The sequence below is a fragment of the Dryas octopetala genome, chromosome 9, assembly GCF_963921425.1.
Source record: "Dryas octopetala chromosome 9, drDryOcto1.1, whole genome shotgun sequence".
NCBI lineage: Eukaryota > Viridiplantae > Streptophyta > Magnoliopsida > Rosales > Rosaceae > Dryas > Dryas octopetala.
The window spans coordinates 4,556,018-4,578,876 of record NC_141374.1 but is presented as its reverse complement, the minus strand read 5'-3'; the positions used below and the strand labels follow the sequence as shown (position 1 = coordinate 4,578,876).

The 22,859-nt window shown below is 36.2% G+C and overlaps 2 protein-coding genes across 2 annotated transcripts; both read right to left on the bottom strand.

The window, feature by feature from the left end:
* Positions 1 to 4,644: 4,644 nt before the first annotated feature.
* On the bottom strand, positions 4,645 to 6,791 carry LOC147273295 (COBRA-like protein 4). The gene is made up of 6 exons (XM_086228198.1): positions 6,734 to 6,791; positions 6,555 to 6,634; positions 5,814 to 6,270; positions 5,447 to 5,591; positions 5,033 to 5,310; positions 4,645 to 4,949 (listed from the first exon to the last, which is right to left on the bottom strand). Exons 1-6 carry the CDS (start codon positions 6,759 to 6,761, stop codon positions 4,645 to 4,647), a joined length of 1,293 nt encoding a protein of 430 aa, XP_086084324.1. The 5' UTR covers positions 6,762 to 6,791.
* A 10,713-nt stretch (positions 6,792 to 17,504) lies between these two features.
* On the bottom strand, positions 17,505 to 20,598 carry LOC147273294 (COBRA-like protein 4). Its single transcript, XM_086228197.1, has 6 exons — positions 20,547 to 20,598; positions 20,368 to 20,447; positions 18,674 to 19,130; positions 18,307 to 18,451; positions 17,893 to 18,170; positions 17,505 to 17,809 (listed from the first exon to the last, which is right to left on the bottom strand). Exons 1-6 carry the CDS (start codon positions 20,572 to 20,574, stop codon positions 17,505 to 17,507), a joined length of 1,293 nt encoding a protein of 430 aa, XP_086084323.1. The 5' UTR covers positions 20,575 to 20,598.
* Positions 20,599 to 22,859: the final 2,261 nt, after the last annotated feature.

The following is a 22,859-nucleotide window of genomic DNA, read 5'->3' as shown; positions in this document are numbered from 1 at the left end:
ATTTGACCTGATTGCAAACACTAATAAAAACATGGTCGTATAAACGTGCAAATTGAAATAACGGGACCAAAGTGCGACTTACCCCAAAGTACAGGGACCAAAAGTGACTTTACGCCTAATTTTATTTGTAGGGAGAAAAAAGCTTACTCCCTGTCATTGTTTCAACAGCATGAAAGAACTACCAAAGCAGAAAGAAAATATACATAACAAAATAAAGGGAATAAAACCAGATGGTGGTGGCAGGGTTCAGAATCCTGCCCAACTTGTCGATCAAAACACCCACACAGATCAATAGATAGCCACCCAACTAAGCTTGACTACCCAACCCACACGGATCTCCGTAGTTAATTTCAGGCTGCTTTCATATTAAACATAATTCTCTTGGGTTTATTTAGATATCTCACAAGCAGAAGAACTGAAAGAAGTCAAGGGGCTGTGCTAGTGTGCTGTCATAAGGCTGATCTAGGTGGGTATTGGGTTTATGGGCTATTACTAAAAATGGCTTCCATGACGCATTTTCTGCATCATCTTTTAAATTTTAGGACGTTCCTCCAAAGCGTCCTCAATGGTGGTGTCATTTAAAGTCTTCAAAGACATGCTGAAAAAGCGTCGTCAAAACTATATTATGACATTCAATAAGCGTCATAGAACGTTGTAAAAAGCGTTCTTATATGTTTTCCATGACATGTAAAAAGTGTTATTAATCCTCCGTATGAGCTCATTAAAACTTTAAAATCCTCCAAAAAAAATATATTAAAAGTGTGCTTAAACCTCCATTAAACTATAAAAGTCCTTACATATATTAAACCTTAATTATGTACACACAAAAAAAAAAAAGAGTATATATTAATTACCATAATGCTATTTTAATATGCCAAGTACAAAACACTTTTCAAGAAATTGACAAACCTACAAATTACAATTAAATAAATAAACTATTACCAAAATTTTCCTATTCTAGGTAACCTTGGATGACTGCTCAACAAGTTCAACTTCTGAAGCGATGTCTTGGGAGTGCTAGTCAATTGCAGAAACATAAAAACATATAAATAACTAAGCTTTATATGACAATGGAAAAATCAATTCAGAAAAATAGAAAAAATCAAAACTCCACAATGAGGAAAACAAGTAGAGCTTCAAAACAAATAAAATACCATCCCATATCTTTTTCATAACTAGAAGAGCATTATAGCCTTTCTTTAGAGCTTAACATGGACAATTCGATTTCAAAGCAATATGACAATTCATGCTATTCTCAACATCAAGTTCAAATACAATCATGTCACATGTCATGAACAATAGCCAAAGTATCATAACAAGCTCATCATCCGAATCACAAGTAGGGATGGCAAAAATCCCCGCGGGGGCGAATCCCCGCGAGGACCCGATCCGATTAAAACCCTAATGGGGGAGATAAATGGGGCCGGGTTCGGATTCGGGGATTTAGGCGGGGACCCGAGTCGGGGGCGGGGCGGGTATGGTTTTGGCTCCCCCGACCCCGAACCCGCCCCGTTTACACCAAATATATATTATTAAAATTTTAGTGTTAAAAGTGTCATGTAGGAGGATCGAACTTGGCACCTCAAGTTTTCTCCCACAGCTCCTTACCATCAGACCAACAAGTTCTTATGATTTTACTCTTCCAATTTATATATTTATACATAATTTAGATAATAAAACCCTAAACCCTAAACCCTAAACCCTAAACCCTAAACCCTATACCCTATACCCTATACCCTAAACCCTATACCCTATACCCTATACCCTATACCATATACCCTACCATATACCATATACCCTAAACCATATACTCTATACCCTAAACCCTAAACCTTATACCCTATACCCTATATCCTAAACCCTACACCCTAAAAGCCTAAACTCCATAAAGCCTAAAACCTAAACTTATTATTTCAATCTAGATAATAAAACCCTAAACCCTAAACCCTATACCCTATACCATATGTTCTAAACCCTATATCCTAAACCTATACCCTATACCATATATTCTAAACCCTATACCCTAAAAGCCTAAACCCCATACAGCCTAAACCCTAAACTTATTATTCCAATCTAAATAATAAAACTCTAAACCCTATACCCTATACCCTATACCCTAAAAGCCTAAACCCCATAAACCCTAAACCCTAAACTTATTAATCCTAAACCCTATATTTATACACAATTTAGATAATAAAATTAATAACTCAAACCCTAAACCCTAACCTTATTCTTCCAATTTATATATTTATACATAATTTAGATCATAAAATTAATAACCTAAACCCTAAGCTTTATATAAATGAAAAAACATATATTTGTTAAATTATTTTTTAAGTAAATTAACAAATATATATGTTTAGGGTATTAATATGTATTTTTGTTAAATGTATTAACATATATAAATGTATGTTTGTTAAATTATATATTTATATATATGTTTTAAAACCCCAATTCCCAAACATCCAAACCCCAATACACCAAACCCTAAACAAAAAAACAAAAAAAACACTGTGATCTATCTAATCTCTCAGACCCTCACTCTCAGTCTCTACTCTCTAACTCTCTAACTCTCTATCTCTCTCAGTCACTGCGTCTCTCTCGCAGTCGCGCCGCCCTCTCGCCAAGTCGCCACCATCTCGCCAGTCTCCACCATCGAGCCGCTCGTCTCGCACTCTCGCCAGTCGTCCCTCTGTCTCGCACTCTCTGTCTCGCCCTCTCTGTCTCGCACTCTCTGTCTCGCCCTCTCTGTCTCGCCCTCTCGCCACCATCTCTGTCTCGCCGCTCTCTCGCCACCATCTCGCCCCTCTGTCTCGCAACCCCAAGTCTCGCCAGTCGCCTCTCTGTCTCGCCCTCTCGCCGTCGCCGTTTGCCGTCCTCTCTCTGCGATCTCCTTCTCTGGTCGCCGTCGCCGTTTGCCACTCGCCATCCTCTCTCTGCGATCTCTCTTAACATAGGTGGGGGATTCGGGGCGGGTTCGGGGAAGCCACTCCCCGGCGGGGTCGGGGACGGGGAATCCCCGTTTACATAGTCGGGGATTTGGGGCGGATTCGGGGATTCAAAAAATTTCGGGGGCGGGGGATGGGGGTGGCACCCCCGGCCCCGCCCCGCCCCGTTACCATCCCTAATCACAAGAAGGCAGCAAGCACACACACAAGCATTCATCACATCAAGCTTGTTTCATCCAATCAAACACATAGATAATATACAAGTTAATTGGAGACTTACTTTTAAAGGAATATACAATTAAAGGAAGATCTAATCAGTAAAAGTGACAAGTTGGAGACTTACTTTTATCACCACTCTCAAGTTGTGGCTGCAAAATAGATAATAATATATACAAGAATATATACATTCTTTAATTTGGAACAGAGTTTACTCACCAAGGCTACACGCCAAAGTCAGTTTTGAGGTCACCAAATCCTGCAAAAGAAATCAAAATTAAGTGGAGTCACATGGTGCTGCAAATGTGAATCAACTCCAAGACTTGCAAAGATCAATAACCAGATGATTAGCTCTTTTGGCCAACATGGGCAGTAAATAAAAAATCTCAGACTTGAAGTGAGGTTTTTTACCATTACTGAGAGAGAGAGAGAGAGAGAGAGAGAGAGAGTCATACATTAAAATCTCAGACTTTCTTCCTTTGCATTTAACAATATACTACGAGTCTAGAACATCAGCTGGTCATGCAGTCTAGAACATGAGTCTAGAAGATGAGTTGGCCAACATGGGCAGTAAATAAAAATGGCCCAAATCCAATCTTCTCTCGTTTTTTCATTATCAACATGAAATGGCCAAATTTCCTTTGGGCAATGTCATGTCATTTATCATATTATTTGAGGATGAAAGTTTAAGAGAAGTCTTGATAACCCCAGGGTTATTGTTTTAGAAATAGGCAACTAGAATGTCTAGCTTGAAGATCAGAACATGCTTGGATTCAGATGGATTTTTCTTTTTTCCTTGACTCCAATAAATTCTGGGTTTAACCATGCCAGCATAGATCCACATTCAAGTATGCAAACAAAACATGCCCATATAGTAAAAATATTGACTTTAATATTTAAAAGAAGCAACCGTTAGCTTTCCTAACTCAGACAGGGATTTTTCAACCTCAGCAGCTTGTTTGTGACTTTGTGTTAGGTGATGCAATTTGAAAGTAACCTTTAATAATACAATATGATTAACCTGACTTGTCCAAGTTTGTCGTTAATACTGATATTTTTCCACTGGTTGAACCATTCAAAATAATACACAAATTATTATGTTTTAACTTGTGATTTTATATGTTCAGAAAGTGTTCAATACAGTTCTTCTTGCCAAAACAAGCACCTTGTGGATGACTTCAGTTGTCCTGAGTCCCTAAAATATATTATACTTGATCACCCATTTAGTAATGTTAACAAAGTTGGACTAATTCTGAGTCCCATTTATCAATTTTGCAATTTCCATACCATACAGACATACTGTGACAGAGGTTGCATTAGTTTCACTGCTACAGAATCTTCTGCACCACCATATTACCTTCCCATCCTTCTTTCTTTGATCCTTGCATATATGTTGTATTGATGACTATGTGCTGGTGAGGGTGGCACAGCTTCACAGCCACTCATAGGACCGTTTTTCGTGTTTCTGGGTTTGTCTTCCTTAGTGATATGGTGAGCACAGAAAGAGTAGTAGTACCGAAACCAAAAGGGTAGCAGCAGCATGTGTAGATGATGAAATTGGATTTGCATAAGCAGAGTTGGGTAGGAATGGATATATATCAGGAAGGGGCATCATGCATTCATCACCATTGAAGTAAACTTTTAAAGGAAATGCCCAACCTTGCTTCAAAGTGAATGTATTCATGTCCTTCCTAAGAATCAACTCAGACTGGATATATCCATTAGGCCCAGCTTCCATTAGTATATCATTATGATTTTTTTTTTCATAAAACATGCCGGTGTCATCTGCATATTATAGAATAACAGGTTGAGAAAACTAAATTATACAGTATGCTAAATCTTGACATATTTGTATTCTGTAGACTTACTTATTGAGCCGTATTGAATGAGTGGCTTATAGACAAAGGCAGAAATATTGACTAGTTTATTGAGATTTGGATGCTGAGCAACAAGTGTCCATTGTGTATAATTCATCAGGTAGTTGAAATTGGTGATGGTAATCTTCACACGCCAATACTCCCGGTAGTTAGTCTTCACATGCCAATGCACTCGGATTGGACACATGTGTTCTGTGCATTGTAACATTGGTTCATTTTCCTTAGCTAAGGTTTTTAAATTTACCACCCTTGAACCCTTAAGGTCTTTCCTGCATTAATGCTTTGATGTTAGAGGGAAGATAATAACATGCAAAAAATCAAACATTGATTATGAAGGAATCATTACATGACCTTCAAATTAATTTGCTTCAATCCAACTTACATGCAATTGAATAGGCTACTTACATGCAATTGTTCATATCCTTGCAACCACAAGCACAAGATGGACAGGGAGTAATCAAGCGGCTGTAAAAAGATGACAAGGACACACAACAAGTTGGATTCTTAGAGACGAGAAAGTGTGAGTAAGTGCAAGCCAAAGTCCATGTCACTGCCAAAAAGGAAAACACAAAGGATTGGTAAAGATTGTTAAATGTTAACCACGAGAACATGCTAAGCAAAATACAAGCTTCTTTGGAAGTATCCATGCAGTACGTTAAATTGGGAAAAGAGATGTGTTTCTTTAGTGCCCATTTTCTTGTAGGAATTGTAAGAAACAGAATGTGACACTAGATATGCATATTTTGTTCAAACATGGTAGAAGTAAACTTACTCATTGCTTGAATTCTATGCCGACCATCAGGTGAGAAGGAAACTGAGGGTGATACAATGGATGCAGCACTGCAAGTGTAGCCTGGTCCAGGGCCAAGAAAAAAAAAATTCTTCGGTAGTTTTACTGTTGTATTTGAAGTACCTGAACGCCCAACACTCAGCTGAAATGATGAGACTGCAGCTGAGGGGTCTTGTCCCCGTGATGCCAAAACACCACCCTTGCAGCAATCAGCATACCTTTGGTTCTTTGGAACCCCAGGAAGCAAGTCAATAATTGTGGGAGTTCTCTTGCAGCTGTGTGGAATATTTCCTTTGAACTTGTTACAGTCTCCTTGATCAGTGGCTTGAGCACCCACCATTGACCAGATCACTTCTTTCTTAGCCCATGTCCATCCTACGGCCCATCCAGGGCTTGTGATGTGCCGGTACATTTGGTTGTTGCTTATTGTCACTGCTGCCTGAGAAACTACCATGGTAAGCATGTACTTGAACGTACTTTTGGAGGTTCTAAAAGCCTGAATCTTTCTTATTTGAGCTTAGTCTTAAATAGAAAAATGTTAGATACTATCCTATCATCTATTATATTCAATGAAAAGAATTTCAAATATAATTGACCTTCTTGGACACTTAGTTATATTCTATACACTGTTGTTGAATTTATAATAAGAATTACTCAAAGTGTTCATTACATACCAAAATAAAATTAAGAAAACAAAGCTATACAAGTTTAGGTGACACTCACCACATAGCCATCAGGAGTCCAAGACAAAACATCCCATTTGATATTTATGCTTGCATATGGATCAAACGCATCATAAGCCACTAAAAACATGATGGGAGTAGGAAATGGCAGGTTAGAATAAGCAATCAGGCAGAAAGGAATCATACTCCTAAATAGAGTTTTTATAATTAAAAGCTCACCTGCATAAGAAAATACTGTCAAAGTCATGACAGATGCAAGAAATATGCTTTTACATTTAGAATTCTCCATGGCTCAAGTTTCAGTATGCTGGGCTTTTTTGCAGACAGTATTCAGTATTTATAAGCAACCAGGCTCAAACCAAAAGGTATTAATTGTTGGGTACTTCGACTACGGTTTTCCAAATATCATGTTCTCATGTACTTCATTAGGAAAAAAGTATATGGCATTCAAATATGTATTTGAGGAATGCAGTGTCATAGATGAACCAAGCCAGTTTCAAGTTCATTTACAGACAAACATTTCACTATATGGCATTAATGAACAAACTTCATCACATTTCACTACATTTTAAAAGCAAGGAAGCATGAACCTGCCCGCGAGATGGACACAGAATGCTGTGGTGATCTCACAAGTTTCAGTGATTAACCAATCAACTTGAGCTGACTTGCCATATTTAGATCATAAATAACTGATGAACAGGGATAGACCCAGGAATTTAAAATGAGGTGGGCTGAACTTTAAGGCTATCGAAATTTTGGCAGCTAGCATATCTTTTGTTATTGGGTTTATTTGGATGCTTATTTAGTTATTGCACTAGGAGCACAAAATTTTCAGTTAATTTCACACTAAATAACCATAATTTCAGTGCGAGAAAGCTTGGCTTAACAAACAATAATACTATACTTACCACATTTTTATATCATCTTACGTGTCATTACTTTACTAGACATGGTTTTTCGTTTTTTTAGTGTCCAATGTATGAATGTCATGTAAGTTGCCACATGAAGTGGTATAAAAATGTGGGATGTGTAGCACTACTGCTTAACAAATCATCCAATTCAATCCCCACTCCACTACAAATTAATGGGAAATTTAAGCAGGCCATTTTCTATTTGTCTTCTTCCTTTTGGGGCTTCTCCTACAAACAATCACTTGGAGACTTAAACTTGTCGGCACCGTAGTGGCTAGTATGTCACACCCCAAAATGGGGTCTAGCACTTTGGGCATTTGTGGCAGCGCCACATTGGTTTTTAACTTCGACATAGTTTCACTAATCCTAAGTAAGAACATGCCAAAATTGAAGATCAATGTAAAGCTTAAAATTTAAACAAACTAAACTCCAAAAATAATTAGGATTTTTTTTTTAATAACAAATAATCAGAGTAATATCGAAAATGGAAGCTTTGTAAAATGGTGAGATTTTAGTTATTCACTTTCCAAGATAAATCAATTTCCAAAAATAAAGATAGATCATTTGTTTTAAAATCAATAAACAAAACATAATATAAGAAATTAAAATCTAAGAGAGTGAAAATTTTAATTTAAAATCTAATTTTTGGTGTAAACGAATGATCATAAGAAAGTATCAAATATTAAATAAGTAATTGAGCCATACTAATCCTTAAATAATCAATTCACAGATTTCTCAACTAATATGTAAACGATAAATTGAAAATGGATAGTAACAAACTCATTCATGATGGGATCTTCTTCCTCATCACTTGAGTACTCAGATGTGGGTGGTGTTGGTATGCTATTCCTTGGCGAATTCTCTCTACTTCCAAACCTCCATCTCCATCTCTCGCTGTTCGAAATATCTATGAAGCTAACCATTCTTTTGTCCTAGAGGTATCCTGCAACTTAACAAACTGTGTAGGGGTGAGCATCACCAAAACAGCTAATTACACACTCAACTAGTCCAACAAAACTCAATCAATTCAATTACAAGTAGGATTTAATAATGACCTAAGCCCTTGCCGAAATGGCCTATGCCTAAAGAAGTAATTTAATAATTAAATGGTAACCTATTTAAAACATTTAAATGAAAACCACATCATTATTTCTTTGAAAAATAAACACATACATTTTCAAAGATCGAAAGCACAATTATACAAGCATAAGTATAATCAATTTCAATGCTCAAAAATACAATTTCACAAGCATAAAGTCATGGCCATAATTCCATACATAATTTTATGCCTTTTCAGGTTGGGTACTATTAAACCATCATGCATCCATTTTTAATATATCCAACATGATTAATCTCATAAAATGCATATGCATGTTTAATTAAATAACAATGCAACGTACCTTTTTCTCCATGACATTGCAAACATGTCAAAGTTTATAAAAAGTGGAATTATCCCCTAATTTGTAAAATTAATTACCGATATCCCTCATATTTTACTAAAAAATAAGATCTAGATAGTGAGATGTCCTTTCATTGAAGTAAATAAAAACTAATTTACTTCCCCTCTAGCATATTCTTTATATATTTCTCATAATTAACCAACTCTAAACGACACATGTATGCATACTTTTAGAGAATTGAACCCAAGGATAGAGTAAGAACTGTACCCCTTCATCTCTAATTAGGAAGTCCAAACACTTAAACCACATTAGTGTAAACATTTTTTTATTCAATAAATATGAATGCTAATGTATGCCTTGGCAACCCCCATGCAAGACATGACTGCCCTCAATGCTTCATATGTATATATGATGCTATATAATCATGGAATGACAATCCAATTATATAATCAGTTCATTCATTTCATTAATCATATCACATGCTTTATAACACAACAAATATAAACCAATAGAAGCAATTAAATAAACAACCAAGTTTAGATTTAAAAAGCTTAGATCTGAACCCAATAACAAGGCCAAATAATCACATAATTCTCTTATTGGTTCAAACCCTTTTTATCCTTTTTAAAATAGTTCTTAACCTTTAGAACTTTCGAACTTTCGAATTTAAGAACAAGATGAAAATCAAACCTTAATGGTTTCGGGTACCACCAATTATGCAAGTCCTAATTAGTTTAAGTCTAGGTGATCTAATACCCTTCCAAAACCACATTAAAATAGCATGTAATCTATTACTTTCCAAAATAAACCATCCTAAGTCCAATTAGAACCTTGAATCCTAGAACATGTAGACCTAGTGATTCAATTCTCAAATAAATTCACTTAAGTCCACTCGTTAATCCTAGAACAAATAGATTAACTTATTTCATTCTCACAAGGCAAGTTGAAGTCATCAACATGCATCCCAAGTTCCATTAATTCTCGGTTTCAAAGCGAATTAATTACCACATTTTATTACATACTTACAATTAACCAAATAAATCATAATTTCCTTTCAAGATCAATTAATCAATTCAAATCAAACATGGCAGCCAAGAACGCATCAAGACAAATTAAAACATTAATTACTTTGAATCCGAGACAAGCATTCAAAGTCACAAGCACAACCATCAAATTGACTAGGAATTAAATCATATTGAAACATAGAGTTTAGAAATGACTAGCTTCCCCTAACTCAATTGAAGCTTCTTGTCCTTGGGGTGATCCACCAAATTGAAAATCAATCCCAAAACGAAAAGGGGATCAGATTTCACATTCTAAAACTCAAATAGGGCTTTCTAGGGTTTTGATGTCGTATTGGCTAAGTTGAGTGGCATCTGAGACCTCTAACCTATGAACAACCATTTTGTGACCTTAAATAAATTCTAAATCATGTATGCAAACATAATTGGAAGCTTAAAAATCAACACATAAGCCTTGGCCGAAAATAGGTATGTTGAAGCCTAGTTTTTGTACAAAAACATGGGGTTTTGACAACCCAAATTTCATTCCAGAAGTAAATGAATTCCCTCATGCTCATAGATCAATCCTAGTGATGATTTGTGACTTGTGTGAACCAACCATTTAGGCCAAAAAGCCTTAATAACAAAAATGGCAGTTTTGAAGTAAAATGGTCCCTTTAAAAACGTAAATAGGCAGCACCTGCTCCCTGAATTTTATAAAATCACACAAAAATAATTTGTACGATATTTTTCACAGGCAATTAGATGACATACTAATACTCATGCACAAAAACTTTCAAAGCAATTGGACTTGTGAAAGTATATTTTCAAAAGCCCAAAGTTCACATCAGAATGCTGATTTGCTGCATATATATTTACTGTTCACGTGGCAAAAAAGTTGTCCTTTTCGGGTTTGAGGCTCCAAATCGAGTAAAACCAATTGGTACAAGTCCAAAATCAGTCTTATAATCTACTGTGATGATTTCAAATCAAGTCTCTAAGTAAAATAAAATTCGAGCATGCAAACCTAAAGAATTTTCTTTGAAAAAGCTACATAAAATAGGCATACTTTAGGCAAACTTTAAAAATGCATAACTCACTCAACATAAATGAGATTTGCATGATTCTTGGCTTGAATGAAAGGTGTATATGTCTAGTTTTACGCACAAAAACAGTTGTGCAAGATCTTATGTCGATTGGTATGGAAATCGATTTTTGTGAAGCAAGGTTAGAAAATACGAAAATTGCCAAACAATGTTAGGTTGTGAGACTCTTGGATTTTTCTTTGGATGCACTTAACTCAAGCCATTCAACAAGGTTAATAGGTATTGAAAATCAAACTTAGGGGGTAGGATGATGGTTCTTACCAATTTTTTGCTGAGTTTTTCAAAGAACAATGCAAGTTGAAAACTCCTTCCTCTTCTCGGGTTGGCTTCCCTTTGGCTTCCCCCTTCTTCTCTTCTTGTTCTTCATCTTTCTCTAACTCTCTCTCTTGTTCTAGACTCATAAATTTCGTGGTTAGGTTTGGTATGAACAAGAGTTAGTTTTATAAAAGGGTTCTTATGTCTGTTGGAGGGAAAACTAAAGAATCACTTCCTTTCTTACGTGAGAAAGGTTTCTGACAAGGTTTTGGGTTGTTTGTCAGGGCTTTTAGTTTCCCAAGAGGCTTCTAATAGGCTGGCCAATCCCATAGAGCCTTTTTAAGTGAGTGTTTAGCGTAAGGCTCTAGGCTATACAGCCCAATGACCAATCAAAGGCTTTTACTTACCCAAGTCAATTAATTAAAAATCATCATGACTTTTTATTGGGTTTTCTTTCCTTATTGCCGAAAATCCACTCCATCTCCAGCCCTAGTCATGACCTCCATGCCATGCAATAGCCATCATTTTAATCTCTTGCCCAAGTAATGGCTCGTTTGGCACTGCTTTTAAAATTGTCAAAAGCGCTTTAAAATTAATAAAAGCACTTTTGATAGCGTTTGGCAAAAATAATTAGAAGTGCTTTTGAGTTATAAAAGCACTTCTAAGGGGTTTTTTGAGAAGCACCTGACAGGTGCTTTCTCAAGAAGCACTTTCAAGTGCTTTTGCATAAATAATTTAGAAGTTTTATAAAAATTTATATGTGCTTCTTAACATAAGCGCTTCTGATAAAAGCGCTACTAAATAAAAGTGCTTCTAAGAAGCAGTGCCAAACGGGCCAGGTTTCTAGCCTTAGTAGTCTAAGTTGGTCAAAGAAAATAGGGTTTTAAAGTCAATTTGTAACCCTTGGTATTTCTAGTTGTCAAATCCTATTTATAAATAATTATATGTCACAAACACATATTTGTACAAACAAGAGTGTGTGGTGTGTGTGGTCCGAAAAGATCATTTAAATAACCAAATAATTATTAAGAACATGTTACTTAACATATATAATTGCCTTAAAACAATTTTTGAATAAAATAGAAACATACAAGTTCTTTGTTATTCCTTTGGAATTTCGACATTACCAAATTAGTGAACAAAGTTATGTTTATCATCCAATTAACCAAGTGTAAGTAATTAAGTCAATTTAGGCAAATATAAGTGTGCATATGCTTTAAATCCGAAATTACCATAAGTAAGTGAAAATAAATATGGTTTAAACAAGTGACATAATTTCAAATAAAGCATTTAGATAAATAAAATTCCATAAATTTGTCTATGTGGAATTTATCCACATTTGTGTTTCAAAAGAAGTAACAATTAGTTTCTAACTAATTTCAATTAGCCAGTAACACCCATAACCCAAAATCAATAAAATTCGGGGTGTTACATAGTACAATTGTATTATACCCACAATAATGATAGTCTCCTAATATACATAATTATGGCCAAAAGATGTTTTTTGTCCCTGTACTATGGATGAGTCGCACTTTGGTTCAGTCATTTCAATTTAAATTTTTTAAGGACTGTATTTCCATTAATGTTGCAATCAGGTCCAATCTGTCAAAATTGTCTACTTCATAGCCAATTAGGTGGTGCCACATCGGCATTTTCCGTCTTGATTTTGACAGATTTGACCTGATTGCAAACACTAATAAAAACATGGTCGTATAAACGTGCAAATTGAAATAACGGGACCAAAGTGCGACTTACCCCAAAGTACAGGGACCAAAAGTGACTTTACGCCTAATTTTATTTGTAGGGAGAAAAAAGCTTACTCCCTGTCATTGTTTCAACAGCATGAAAGAACTACCAAAGCAGAAAGAAAATATACATAACAAAATAAAGGGAATAAAACCAGATGGTGGTGGCAGGGTTCAGAATCCTGCCCAACTTGTCGATCAAAACACCCACACAGATCAATAGATAGCCACCCAACTAAGCTTGACTACCCAACCCACACGGATCTCCGTAGTTAATTTCAGGCTGCTTTCATATTAAACATAATTCTCTTGGGTTTATTTAGATATCTCACAAGCAGAAGAACTGAAAGAAGTCAAGGGGCTGTGCTAGTGTGCTGTCATAAGGCTGATCTAGGTGGGTATTGGGTTTATGGGCTATTACTAAAAATGGCTTCCATGACGCATTTTCTGCATCATCTTTTAAATTTTAGGACGTTCCTCCAAAGCGTCCTCAATGGTGGTGTCATTTAAAGTCTTCAAAGACATGCTGAAAAAGCGTCGTCAAAACTATATTATGACATTCAATAAGCGTCATAGAACGTTGTAAAAAGCGTTCTTATATGTTTTCCATGACATGTAAAAAGTGTTATTAATCCTCCGTATGAGCTCATTAAAACTTTAAAATCCTCCAAAAAAAATATATTAAAAGTGTGCTTAAACCTCCATTAAACTATAAAAGTCCTTACATATATTAAACCTTAATTATGTACACACAAAAAAAAAAAAGAGTATATATTAATTACCATAATGCTATTTTAATATGCCAAGTACAAAACACTTTTCAAGAAATTGACAAACCTACAAATTACAATTAAATAAATAAACTATTACCAAAATTTTCCTATTCTAGGTAACCTTGGATGACTGCTCAACAAGTTCAACTTCTGAAGCGATGTCTTGGGAGTGCTAGTCAATTGCAGAAACATAAAAACATATAAATAACTAAGCTTTATATGACAATGGAAAAATCAATTCAGAAAAATAGAAAAAATCAAAACTCCACAATGAGGAAAACAAGTAGAGCTTCAAAACAAATAAAATACCATCCCATATCTTTTTCATAACTAGAAGAGCATTATAGCCTTTCTTTAGAGCTTAACATGGACAATTCGATTTCAAAGCAATATGACAATTCATGCTATTCTCAACATCAAGTTCAAATACAATCATGTCACATGTCATGAACAATAGCCAAAGTATCATAACAAGCTCATCATCCGAATCACAAGTAGGGATGGCAAAAATCCCCGCGGGGGCGAATCCCCGCGAGGACCCGATCCGATTAAAACCCTAATGGGGGAGATAAATGGGGCCGGGTTCGGATTCGGGGATTTAGGCGGGGACCCGAGTCGGGGGCGGGGCGGGTATGGTTTTGGCTCCCCCGACCCCGAACCCGCCCCGTTTACACCAAATATATATTATTAAAATTTTAGTGTTAAAAGTGTCATGTAGGAGGATCGAACTTGGCACCTCAAGTTTTCTCCCACAGCTCCTTACCATCAGACCAACAAGTTCTTATGATTTTACTCTTCCAATTTATATATTTATACATAATTTAGATAATAAAACCCTAAACCCTAAACCCTAAACCCTAAACCCTAAACCCTATACCCTATACCCTATACCCTAAACCCTATACCCTATACCCTATACCCTATACCATATACCCTACCATATACCATATACCCTAAACCATATACTCTATACCCTAAACCCTAAACCTTATACCCTATACCCTATATCCTAAACCCTACACCCTAAAAGCCTAAACTCCATAAAGCCTAAAACCTAAACTTATTATTTCAATCTAGATAATAAAACCCTAAACCCTAAACCCTATACCCTATACCATATGTTCTAAACCCTATATCCTAAACCTATACCCTATACCATATATTCTAAACCCTATACCCTAAAAGCCTAAACCCCATACAGCCTAAACCCTAAACTTATTATTCCAATCTAAATAATAAAACTCTAAACCCTATACCCTATACCCTATACCCTAAAAGCCTAAACCCCATAAACCCTAAACCCTAAACTTATTAATCCTAAACCCTATATTTATACACAATTTAGATAATAAAATTAATAACTCAAACCCTAAACCCTAACCTTATTCTTCCAATTTATATATTTATACATAATTTAGATCATAAAATTAATAACCTAAACCCTAAGCTTTATATAAATGAAAAAACATATATTTGTTAAATTATTTTTTAAGTAAATTAACAAATATATATGTTTAGGGTATTAATATGTATTTTTGTTAAATGTATTAACATATATAAATGTATGTTTGTTAAATTATATATTTATATATATGTTTTAAAACCCCAATTCCCAAACATCCAAACCCCAATACACCAAACCCTAAACAAAAAAACAAAAAAAACACTGTGATCTATCTAATCTCTCAGACCCTCACTCTCAGTCTCTACTCTCTAACTCTCTAACTCTCTATCTCTCTCAGTCACTGCGTCTCTCTCGCAGTCGCGCCGCCCTCTCGCCAAGTCGCCACCATCTCGCCAGTCTCCACCATCGAGCCGCTCGTCTCGCACTCTCGCCAGTCGTCCCTCTGTCTCGCACTCTCTGTCTCGCCCTCTCTGTCTCGCACTCTCTGTCTCGCCCTCTCTGTCTCGCCCTCTCGCCACCATCTCTGTCTCGCCGCTCTCTCGCCACCATCTCGCCCCTCTGTCTCGCAACCCCAAGTCTCGCCAGTCGCCTCTCTGTCTCGCCCTCTCGCCGTCGCCGTTTGCCGTCCTCTCTCTGCGATCTCCTTCTCTGGTCGCCGTCGCCGTTTGCCACTCGCCATCCTCTCTCTGCGATCTCTCTTAACATAGGTGGGGGATTCGGGGCGGGTTCGGGGAAGCCACTCCCCGGCGGGGTCGGGGACGGGGAATCCCCGTTTACATAGTCGGGGATTTGGGGCGGATTCGGGGATTCAAAAAATTTCGGGGGCGGGGGATGGGGGTGGCACCCCCGGCCCCGCCCCGCCCCGTTACCATCCCTAATCACAAGAAGGCAGCAAGCACACACACAAGCATTCATCACATCAAGCTTGTTTCATCCAATCAAACACATAGATAATATACAAGTTAATTGGAGACTTACTTTTAAAGGAATATACAATTAAAGGAAGATCTAATCAGTAAAAGTGACAAGTTGGAGACTTACTTTTATCACCACTCTCAAGTTGTGGCTGCAAAATAGATAATAATATATACAAGAATATATACATTCTTTAATTTGGAACAGAGTTTACTCACCAAGGCTACACGCCAAAGTCAGTTTTGAGGTCACCAAATCCTGCAAAAGAAATCAAAATTAAGTGGAGTCACATGGTGCTGCAAATGTGAATCAACTCCAAGACTTGCAAAGATCAATAACCAGATGATTAGCTCTTTTGGCCAACATGGGCAGTAAATAAAAAATCTCAGACTTGAAGTGAGGTTTTTTACCATTACTGAGAGAGAGAGAGAGAGAGAGAGAGAGAGAGTCATACATTAAAATCTCAGACTTTCTTCCTTTGCATTTAACAATATACTACGAGTCTAGAACATCAGCTGGTCATGCAGTCTAGAACATGAGTCTAGAAGATGAGTTGGCCAACATGGGCAGTAAATAAAAATGGCCCAAATCCAATCTTCTCTCGTTTTTTCATTATCAACATGAAATGGCCAAATTTCCTTTGGGCAATGTCATGTCATTTATCATATTATTTGAGGATGAAAGTTTAAGAGAAGTCTTGATAACCCCAGGGTTATTGTTTTAGAAATAGGCAACTAGAATGTCTAGCTTGAAGATCAGAACATGCTTGGATTCAGATGGATTTTTCTTTTTTCCTTGACTCCAATAAATTCTGGGTTTAACCATGCCAGCATAGATCCACATTCAAGTATGCAAACAAAACATGCCCATATAGTAAAAATATTGACTTTAATATTTAAAAGAAGCAACCGTTAGCTTTCCTAACTCAGACAGGGATTTTTCAACCTCAGCAGCTTGTTTGTGACTTTGTGTTAGGTGATGCAATTTGAAAGTAACCTTTAATAATACAATATGATTAACCTGACTTGTCCAAGTTTGTCGTTAATACTGATATTTTTCCACTGGTTGAACCATTCAAAATAATACACAAATTATTATGTTTTAACTTGTGATTTTATATGTTCAGAAAGTGTTCAATACAGTTCTTCTTGCCAAAACAAGCACCTTGTGGATGACTTCAGTTGTCCTGAGTCCCTAAAATATATTATACTTGATCACCCATTTAGTAATGTTAACAAAGTTGGACTAATTCTGAGTCCCATTTATCAATTTTGCAATTTCCATACCATACAGACATACTGTGACAGAGGTTGCATTAGTTTCACTGCTACAGAATCTTCTGCACCACCATATTACCTTCCCATCCTTCTTTCTTTGATCCTTGCATATATGTTGTATTGATGACTATGTGCTGGTGAGGGTGGCACAGCTTCACAGCCACTCATAGGACCGTTTTTCGTGTTTCTGGGTTTGTCTTCCTTAGTGATATGGTGAGCACAGAAAGAGTAGTAGTACCGAAACCAAAAGGGTAGCAGCAGCATGTGTAGATGATGAAATTGGATTTGCATAAGCAGAGTTGGGTAGGAATGGATATATATCAGGAAGGGGCATCATGCATTCATCACCATTGAAGTAAACTTTTAAAGGAAATGCCCAACCTTGCTTCAAAGTGAATGTATTCATGTCCTTCCTAAGAATCAACTCAGACTGGATATATCCATTAGGCCCAGCTTCCATTAGTATATCATTATGATTTTTTTTTTCATAAAACATGCCGGTGTCATCTGCATATTATAGAATAACAGGTTGAGAAAACTAAATTATACAGTATGCTAAATCTTGACATATTTGTATTCTGTAGACTTACTTATTGAGCCGTATTGAATGAGTGGCTTATAGACAAAGGCAGAAATATTGACTAGTTTATTGAGATTTGGATGCTGAGCAACAAGTGTCCATTGTGTATAATTCATCAGGTAGTTGAAATTGGTGATGGTAATCTTCACACGCCAATACTCCCGGTAGTTAGTCTTCACATGCCAATGCACTCGGATTGGACACATGTGTTCTGTGCATTGTAACATTGGTTCATTTTCCTTAGCTAAGGTTTTTAAATTTACCACCCTTGAACCCTTAAGGTCTTTCCTGCATTAATGCTTTGATGTTAGAGGGAAGATAATAACATGCAAAAAATCAAACATTGATTATGAAGGAATCATTACATGACCTTCAAATTAATTTGCTTCAATCCAACTTACATGCAATTGAATAGGCTACTTACATGCAATTGTTCATATCCTTGCAACCACAAGCACAAGATGGACAGGGAGTAATCAAGCGGCTGTAAAAAGATGACAAGGACACACAACAAGTTGGATTCTTAGAGACGAGAAAGTGTGAGTAAGTGCAAGCCAAAGTCCATGTCACTGCCAAAAAGGAAAACACAAAGGATTGGTAAAGATTGTTAAATGTTAACCACGAGAACATGCTAAGCAAAATACAAGCTTCTTTGGAAGTATCCATGCAGTACGTTAAATTGGGAAAAGAGATGTGTTTCTTTAGTGCCCATTTTCTTGTAGGAATTGTAAGAAACAGAATGTGACACTAGATATGCATATTTTGTTCAAACATGGTAGAAGTAAACTTACTCATTGCTTGAATTCTATGCCGACCATCAGGTGAGAAGGAAACTGAGGGTGATACAATGGATGCAGCACTGCAAGTGTAGCCTGGTCCAGGGCCAAGAAAAAAAAAATTCTTCGGTAGTTTTACTGTTGTATTTGAAGTACCTGAACGCCCAACACTCAGCTGAAATGATGAGACTGCAGCTGAGGGGTCTTGTCCCCGTGATGCCAAAACACCACCCTTGCAGCAATCAGCATACCTTTGGTTCTTTGGAACCCCAGGAAGCAAGTCAATAATTGTGGGAGTTCTCTTGCAGCTGTGTGGAATATTTCCTTTGAACTTGTTACAGTCTCCTTGATCAGTGGCTTGAGCACCCACCATTGACCAGATCACTTCTTTCTTAGCCCATGTCCATCCTACGGCCCATCCAGGGCTTGTGATGTGCCGGTACATTTGGTTGTTGCTTATTGTCACTGCTGCCTGAGAAACTACCATGGTAAGCATGTACTTGAACGTACTTTTGGAGGTTCTAAAAGCCTGAATCTTTCTTATTTGAGCTTAGTCTTAAATAGAAAAATGTTAGATACTATCCTATCATCTATTATATTCAAGGCTTAATTGTGTTTTTACCGTTCAAAGTTTACATTGATTCTCACTTTACCACCCAGAACTTTATTTGTCTTACTTTACCACCCAAAGTTTACATTGATTCTCACTTTACCACCCATAACTTTATTTGTCTCACTTTACCACCCAAAACTATTTTTTGTGTCCTAGTTAACTTTTTTCCGTCTATTCTGTCACTCTAGCCGTCAAAAAGGCTGATGTGGCATGGGTATTTTGGTCTTTTCGACCACCTGGACACTCACCCAGCCACATGGCATGGGCAAAACAGTCTTTTCTGCTGTTTTGGATTATTACTAAACCACCTGCAATAAAGCACCATCTCTTGCTCGCGAATAAATTTGGGGTCTGGTCTCCTCTCCTCTTGATTTTTACCTCCATTCTTTTGTCTCATCTTAATACCCATTATCCTCTTAACACTAGCTCGTAGTAGCACAACAAATATTTATCCCCATTCTCTTGTCTAGTTGTCTTCCTTTGTTGTGCTGCTACGAGCTTGTGTTAAGAGGAGAATGGGTATTAAGATGAGACAAAAGAATGAAGGAAAAAATCAAGAGGAGAGGAGACCAGACCCCAAATTTATTCGCGAGCAAGAGATGGTGCTTTATTGCAAGTGGTTTAGTAATAATCCAAAACAACGGAAAAGACTGTTTTGCCCATGCCATGTGGTTGGGTGAGTGTCCAAGTGGTCGAAAAGACCAAAATACCCATGCCACATCAGCCTTTTTGACGGCTAGAGTGACAGAATAGACGGAAAAAGGTTAATTGGGACACGAAAAATAGTTTTGGGTGGTAAAGTGAGACAAATAAAGTTATGGGTGGTAAAGTGAGAATCCATGTAAACTTTGAGTGGTAAAGTGGGACAAATAAAGTTCTGGGTGGTAAAGTGGGAATCAATGTAAACTTTGGGTGGTAAAAACACAATTAAGCCTATATTCAATGAAAAGAATTTCAAATATAATTGACCTTCTTGGACACTTAGTTATATTCTGTACACTGTTGTTGAATTTATAATAAGAATTACTCAAAGTGTTCATTACATACCAAAATAAAATTAAGAAAACAAAGCTATACAAGTTTAGGTGACACTCACCACATAGCCATCAGGAGTCCAAGACAAAACATCCCATTTGATATTTATGCTTGCATATGGATCAAACGCATCATAAGCCACTAAAAACATGATGGGAGTAGGAAATGGCAGGTTAGAATAAGCAATCAGGCAGAAAGGAATCATACTCCTAAATAGAGTTTTTATAATTAAAAGCTCACCTGCATAAGAAAATACTGTCAAAGTCATGACAGATGCAAGAAATGTGCTTTTACATTTACAATTCTCCATGGCTCAAGTTTCAGTATGCTTTACTTTTTTGCAGATATTATTCAGTATTTATAAGCAACTAACTACGGTTTTCCACATGTCATGTTCTCATGTACTTCATTAGGAAAAAGTATATGGCATTCAAATATGTATTTGAGTAATGCAGTGTCATGGATGGAACCAAACCAGTTTCAAGTTCATGTACAGACAAACAAAAGAATTTGCATAGCTATTAAAAGGGCATTAATGAACAAACTTCATCACATTTCACTACATTTTAAAAGCAAGGAAACAAGAACCAGCCGGCTAGACGGACACAGAATGCTGAGGTGATCTCACAAGTTTCACTGATTAACCAATCAACTTGAGCTGACTTGCCATATTTAGATCATAAATAACTGATGAATGTGACATAAGATATAAAAGTGCTGATATTTTATAGGAAACTTAACTGGGCAATCAAGCTCTAATGTATGTCAAGAATGAAAAACCAAGTTCATGAATGTAATAAGGATGACATGAGTATATATATGCTTACATCAAAAAGAGTAGGGTGGGTTTGACATCTTCCCCTTTGTCTATTGTTCTGTTTATATATTAGGATCTATAATATGACTGGCTGCAAGAAGCATGCAACTAAGATTCCTTGGACCCAAAGACTTCCACTTGTGGCATATAAAAGTTAATATATGTATTCAGACTATTTGTGGAAGCATCAATTGAATATATGAATCATGTCCTTTGCCAAAATTAAATACATCTGTTTAACATTGAATCTGCAGAAAGGTTGTGATTTGAACAGTGTCTTTTATACATTAAAGAATTGCATATGAAATTAACCAACAATTTCAGACTGCAACACATGAAATTTCAGAACAGAAAAATGATTTGACTGGGGCCTGGGCTAAGCCATTCAGTGTCTGTGGGCTACACATGGCCTTGTAACTGGAAAAGGACCCAACAACTTTCATAACTTGCGGGTGGGCAGGATTGGGTTATAACTTATAAGACTCATGACTAATATAGGCCTGTCATGGTTGGGCTATATATGCTGGAGAATAACTTACCTATCTCTGTGTTAGGGGATAGGTGGTATCACACAGGAGAGAGAAAGAGAAAGAGAAAGAGAGAAAGAGAGAGAAATAGAGAGAGAAGGGGGGAGGGGATAACACCTGGTAAAACCAGGTTGCAAGTAAATCTTTCTCTATATGCTGTTCAGCCTCTTCTTCTCTTTTTTTTGGGCCAAGAGTCTCTTCTTCTTAATTTATGGTATGGCCTATAAATAAGTCCAACAACCGTTTAAAGTAGCCACCACTTATTTATGGCTAACTGTTAAATATTACATAAGATTAATCAAAATTAGTAGATTAGATTAGCAAGTTAGGACCAGTTTGGTATTGCTGTGAGAAAAAACAGATGTGAAGTAAAATAGCTGTGAAGTAAAATGTAAAGTAAAACAGTTGAGTGTTTGGTAAACTATATTTTCAAAAGTGCTGTGAGTGCAAAAAACAGTATCAAAGTGTTTGGTAAATGTTAATATAAAAATGATGTGACTGTGTATAATTACTAAAATGGACATGATGCTGAAAGTTCATTTCACTTATTTGTTTGGTAAAAATAAAATGTTTTTTTACTTATTTTTGAAATTTTTGACTACAAATTTTTTTTAGTATTAATTTTTCTAAGAACAATATTATTAAATAAGTATACCTATTATTTTTTTAGATATATTATAATTTTAATCGTATAAATAAAATACCATAATTAATTATCACAATATAAAATATAACTAATAATAGACATATTTTTTAATTTAAAATAAACAAATAAAAATTATAGAAATCAATGAGAATATTATGGGTAAAATAAAATATTCATTATTGCTATAAGTCACTGCAGTTTTCAAAACCACCTAAAAACCTGCTTTTTATTTTTGATGTGAAAAATTAAAAATTGTAGAAAAAAATAATTTTTTATTTTTTTATCAAATACCAAAAATACTGTAGGTGATTAAAAATTATTATCTACAATAATTTTTGGGTCTTCGGTCGCAATCTTAAACGGCCTTAATCCCATATTCCCATTTGTCTGAAAGCAGAGCAATCATGCAAACCACATAGTTTACAAAGCAACATTGATTAAATTAATCCCAGATGGTTGTATTGGTTGGCAGCAAGTGGTGAGCAGTTGGCTTTGTCGGTGAGCTGTCAGAATATATCCTTTTTCGATTTCAAGTTTTCAACTTCAAAATGTACAAATCATGT

Bases quoted from the DNA above. Each gene is read 5' to 3' on its own strand.
- LOC147273295 (XM_086228198.1), bottom strand. From the start codon at position 6,761: ATGACTTTGACAGTATTTTCTTATGCAG. The intron at 5,592-5,813 runs GTAAGTTTACTT...CCTTTTTGGCAG, and splicing joins GCATAGAATTCAAGCAATGA to TGACATGGACTTTGGCTTGC. The intron at 4,950-5,032 runs GTAAGTCTACAG...TATAATATGCAG, and splicing joins CATTCAATACGGCTCAATAA to ATGACACCGGCATGTTTTAT.
- LOC147273294 (XM_086228197.1), bottom strand. From the start codon at position 20,574: ATGACTTTGACAGTATTTTCTTATGCAG. The intron at 19,131-20,367 runs GTGAGTGTCACC...GTAGTTTCTCAG, and splicing joins GGACTCCTGATGGCTATGTG to GCAGCAGTGACAATAAGCAA. The intron at 18,452-18,673 runs GTAAGTTTACTT...CCTTTTTGGCAG, and splicing joins GCATAGAATTCAAGCAATGA to TGACATGGACTTTGGCTTGC.